Source organism: Clupea harengus, chromosome 8 (assembly GCF_900700415.2).
Source record: "Clupea harengus chromosome 8, Ch_v2.0.2, whole genome shotgun sequence".
Classification (NCBI taxonomy): Eukaryota; Metazoa; Chordata; class Actinopteri; order Clupeiformes; family Clupeidae; genus Clupea; species Clupea harengus.
In genome coordinates, this window is record NC_045159.1 from 27,930,261 (window position 1) to 27,935,737 (window position 5,477).

Sequence of the window (5,477 nt, forward strand, 5' to 3'; positions counted from 1 at the left end):
TGTTGTCTTGGCTGTGTGCTTAGGTCATTGTCCTGTTGGAAGGTGAACCTTCAGTCCAGTCTGAGATCCTGAGTGCTCTAGACTAGGTTTTCATTAGGGTTATCTCCGTACTTTGCTCTGTTCAGCTTTCTCTGAACTCTCTCTGTCGTCCATTCCCTGCCCGCTAAACACCCCCACAGCATGGTGCTGCCACCACCACGCTTCACCGTTGGGGATGGTATTGGACCGGTGTTGAGTAGTGTCTGGTTTCCTCCCTTAGAATTGAGGCCAAATAGTTCAATCTTGGTTTAATCAGACCAGAGAATCTTGTTTCTCACAGGCAGTGAGTCCTTCACCTTCAGGTACTTTTTGCAAACTCCAAGCGGGCTTTCCTGTGTCTGTCACTAAGGAGAGGCTCCCGTCTGGCCACTATGCCATAAAGCCCCGATTGATGGAGTGTTGCAGTGATGGTTGTCCTTCTGGAAACTTCACCCATCTCCACACAGATCTCTGGCGTGACCATGGTGTTCTTGATTCTTGGTTCCTGGCCCTGCTGTGAGACCTCATATAGACAGGTGTGTGCATTTCCAAATCATGTCCAATCAAATTAATGTACCACTGGTTTACTCTAATCAAGGTGTAGAAACATTACAAAGATGACCAAGGGACATGGGACACACTTGAGCTAAGTGTCATAGCAAAGGCAATAATTTCTAAAATCCTGTTTTCGCTTTGTCATTATGGGGTATTGAGTGAATGAATTTAAATTATATTAGCATAAGGCTGCACCATAACAAAATGTAAAAAAGGTGAATACTTTCGGTATAATACTTATGTTTATGTGTGTGTATGTACACGTGTGTGTGTGTGTGTGTGTGTGTGTCAGTGGGTGTGTGTGTGAGAGAGTGTATGTGTGTGTGTGTGTGTGTGTGTCAATGTGTGTGTGTCTCAGTGTGTGCACGTGTGTGTTACCTCCCCATGTCTTCAGATGGAGCTTCTTCCAATGGATATATCCAAACAACAGAAGGCACACGATGATCTGGGACAAACTGTTGGCTACAGCAGAACCCCTAAAACGTGTGGGAGAGAGCCAATGGCATCATTCACATTCACTGCACCATACTCTCAACAAAGACTTTGTGACCCTCATACCATACAAACTTTCAAATGAATTTTGAAATACATGAAAAAAATTGATCTATATCAACAAATAGTCTAACACTTTGTAGACCTTTGAATAGGTTTTTGGGTTGAAGTTAGCATTTCTAGTAGCAGTAGTTTTTGTTTTCCGAATCTCACATTATAGCTTAGGCTATTTACATATTAGGTTATTGTGTCTGTCTATATATAGAACACCTACTTTACTCCCAGCTCCATCTGGAATATTAGGATGTAGTTGATGGCAATATTGATGACATTGGCAACAGCAGCTGTGTACATCTGAGGCAATATGATGCCCTGGGTGAAAATAATCCAGTTTCAAGTGCCCAGTTAAGGTCAATATGTTTCATAGTCATGAGTAGCCTGCATACCGTAGCCATAGCTAAGAGAGCATCTCTTTGGTCTCCAGTTATGGTTAAAGTGCTTCAGATTATTACATACACATCCCTTTAGGTGTAAATGCTTTTCGCAAATACTTTTATCTTTACATCACATGAATGTATGTCACATGAACAACTGAAAAGCTGACTTTCAGAGATAAAACATACTGTACACCTCTGGAGCCCACAGCAAATAACTGACATGTTTTTACAGAAAAAAACACTAGGTGGCAGTGTACACAAAAAAAAACACATTAATATTACTTTCCTTGTGTGCACAGATACTTCTTCTAGTACAGACAGTTAAGGCTAACTTACTTCACAATATGAGGAGGCAAATGAAAAATATCAACCTGACCCTAGCCACCTTGGCCACATTTATTAAGACTTAGTCTTGATGCAGACATACAGTACCTGGTTTTGAAGATAAGACACCATCAGCGAATGCAGGAACATGGCCTGACAAGATACAGATCGAGTTACAGATCAGTGAGTGTGACACATTCATAAAGCATGAACCTATATGACACAAACCCTTGGGCTCCATCTTTTTCATCCATTATGAAAGTTATCTAGTAGGATGTGAGAGGTTTGTTTGGGTTTTCAGTCAGATCAGTCAGATCAGTCAAGACTTACTGGAACAGCCGGCAAGTAGGCCATTAGATAGAGCTGTGCAATCCTGAAACAGAAGGAACACCAAACATAAACAGGTGTGAACTTCACAAAAGAACATGATATAAGTATACAGTTGTCTGCAGGAGTGCTCCATGGGAAATACATTCATTATTGTATTAATTACCAGCACATAATGAGTCATGATTTGATCCTATGACTATGTCAGTTCTGTGCTTTAGCGGGCGGTGCTATAGCGCCCTCACCTGGCCACCTCTGGTTCCTGCCACAGGGCCAGCAGGATGGTCTCAGCATTGATGAGGACGGCCCAGCAGGGCAGGCAGAACAGCAGTACAATCAGCGTGCTCCGCTGGAGGATCTCACCCACTCGCTTCAGGTTCTTACTGCCAAAGGTCTAAACAACAACAACAACACAGAAAGGTAAACACATACTCACTGTACATACATGCTGTGCATGCGTACTGTACAGACAGACTGACTGACAGGTCTTGTATAAGGTCATGCATACATATGTAGCAGACATGAGAGTGAGTTCTTATAATGCCTTGTAATCATTTCAGTCATTCCCTTAGTTGGCACATAATTGTCAACACTGTTGCTATGGTGACAAATCCAGTATCTGTGCCATTCCTTCCTGCTCTTGAGTGAAGCTATGGATGCGTGCAAAAAGTTACAATTCTTTCCTTTGTCTATAAAATCCTTCATCTATAATAAACACTGAAAAAACCCTTTCCATAATCTTCTTTGAATAAAAAGGGTTCACAATCTCCACAAGGCACGGTAAAAACCTTGTGTTGCTCCATGCTTTACCAATCCTTCCATCCAACCCCTCCAACTATCTTCTGACTAAAAACTACGAGTGACTAGTCTTTACGCACAGATATGGACATACCATATGGTCATACCAAAACAATAGGGGTCTCAAATTATACACACCATTATTAACATGAACTGACATTAACATATATCTTAAAGGTAATATTCGATAACAACATTATGCGAAATAAGACAAAATTAGACCATTCTTAAAATCTTCTCTGTGGCTCTAACAGCTGTCAAATTGTAATGTATCAGATGAGACTGCTTCACTGCTCTCTCTTTCCCCATCAGTGCTGGGGAAGGACTTTACAAAGGAAACATGTGGCCATGATGGTGACATGTCATAGCCTGTTTTACCTTTTCAAACTCAAAACAGGAATCACAAAACCGTCTGCCATCATCTATGAAATCTGTGTAATTCAGTAAACAGCCGTGTGGAAGCGCAGAGAGTACCTGAGAGACGAGTGTATCACAGGCCAAAGTCAAGCCAATCACTGTGGAGGCTGTGGTGACGTTGATTGTCTGGGAGACAAGAGGAGAAGACAAGAGACAGTGTCAAGTTTCATCAACTACAGTTCTTTCAGCAAGACACTCTTTTCATGTCAAAACGTATATTGTCTGATCGAGGAACATGATGAATTTGGACAAGCAATTAGGTTTTCAGGTAAACCTAAAAAGGGATGTTGAAACACATTGAAAAGGCTTGAAATGCCTGGCATTGTCTTATATTGGTTGCTAAATGTTTGACAGATAAAACTGTGTTATTTTGGAAATTATATGATACGGTAATTATTATTTATACTACATTCCCTCATTCAGCAAATGCTTGTATCCAAAGCACAAATTTTCTACTAGAACTATAATCTTCTACAAATATGAAAGACTAAATGTGTAACGGCAACAAAAGCAGACACTGAGATGTGTCCACTTGCAGAGGGTCATGGGTATATTTACCACAGAGGCCAAACCATATCCTGCCAGCTGTGCGTTTCCAAGGTGACCACACGCTATGGTGATGACAAAGGGCAGGAGGAAGTCTAGGATGCGAGAGACGAGCTGAACATGGACAGAGAGACAGACAGGGTGCCAAGGAAACAGGGATTCAGTGTGTAATTATGTTTTCATTTTTAATACGCACACACACACAAGAGATCACAGCTTCCCCAAGCAATGCTAACAGTTTTAAATGTAATATCTAAGCAATATTCTATGGTCACTGGTAATGATGATTTTTCAATATCAGAAATTCCTGAAAACATGGTCATTAGTATTATCTATTTTATACTTTTGTACATTCACACAGGTTCATCCTTTAGCATCCCATCAGCACTTGTGCAATACTCTGACTGATTCATCCCTTCGTCCAGAGTCTCCTGTGTCTTCCAAGGGGGGCACTGGAAAAGTGTCCACCTCTGCTTGCTTTCCCACACTTGCCTGTGTGTCCACCCAGCCCCCTGGTGATCATGGCTGTAACATAAGAGTCCCTGTGTTTGGGGGCAAGTCAATGGTATCATAACAGCCCCAGTGTTTGGCCCCCTGCGTGTTTGTGTGTGTGTGTGTGTGTGTGTGTGTGTGTGTGTGTGTGTGTGTGTGTCTGTGTTTCCAACACTCACCAGAGGTCCTGCCAGGACTAGGACGTGATAGAGCTCCTCTCTGTAGACCAGGGGCAGCAGGCGTCGCTGCCAGCCGTAACGGAACAGTTTACTGCTGGCTGCCGTCTCCTCGGTGAGCTGACCGGCGCCCGGCTCCACTCCCAGGGCCTCTGGAGTCCCCGCTGTATCCATTCACCCGTGAAGACAAGACCAGAAGGAGAACGAGAGAGAGAGACAGAGTGACCGAGAGAGGGAGGGAGGGAGGGAGGGAGGGAGGATGAATAGACAGGGAGAAGGCCCAAGGAGGTAGCGATAGAGACTCTGTGTTGCAGTGAGGCACACAGATTCTGCTGTCAATTCATTGGAGAAACTCGAGTGGAACATGCACACACCCTGGTGCACACACTCTCTCACACTCACACACACACTCCCTCATACGCCCCGTACCCACACACACACACACAGGGGAAAAAAAACTCTGCAGGGTTACTGATTAAGTAACCTGCAGCCACTCCAGGGGGGAGAGAAAGAAAGAAAGAGGGAGGGAGGGTTTAATAATTAACAATGAACCTGTTATATGTTTCTATACCACATTGTTACCACCTATAACTTATTGTTTGTTTTCTATTTATTTATGTTAATTGTGCTTGTACATTTTATGTAAACATGCTTTGGCAACGTTGTATTGTATGCAGTCATGCCAATAAAGCCTTTTTTTAATTGAATTGAATTGAATTGAATTGAGAGCAAGAGAGAGAGAGAGAGAGAGGGGTCACAATCAAGTCCTTTTAATTCCAGCAGGAACAGCAGCACTCAGTAAGGGTAATAGGGCAGGGAGGGGTTTTGTGGTCTTAACTGTTGGTAATCTTATTAGGAATGCCTATGTAAACAGCAAAGGCTTGAGCTTTTGTCT

General features: G+C 42.8%; 1 protein-coding gene across 1 annotated transcript in view; it reads right to left on the reverse strand.

The window, feature by feature from the left end:
* slc47a1 (solute carrier family 47 member 1) overlaps positions 1–4,827 on the reverse strand; it is a 9,842-nt gene extending 5,015 nt beyond the window's left edge. Inside the window, exons 1-8 of the mRNA XM_012825132.3 lie at positions 4,586–4,827; positions 3,927–4,028; positions 3,426–3,494; positions 2,399–2,547; positions 2,157–2,199; positions 1,935–1,979; positions 1,340–1,437; positions 952–1,049 (exon numbers count right to left, since the gene is read on the reverse strand). Coding sequence (XP_012680586.2) covers positions 952–1,049; positions 1,340–1,437; positions 1,935–1,979; positions 2,157–2,199; positions 2,399–2,547; positions 3,426–3,494; positions 3,927–4,028; positions 4,586–4,756 — 775 coding nt within the window. The 5' untranslated portion in view covers positions 4,757–4,827. The remainder of the gene's footprint in view (positions 1–951; positions 1,050–1,339; positions 1,438–1,934; positions 1,980–2,156; positions 2,200–2,398; positions 2,548–3,425; positions 3,495–3,926; positions 4,029–4,585) is intronic.
* Positions 4,828–5,477: the final 650 nt, after the last annotated feature.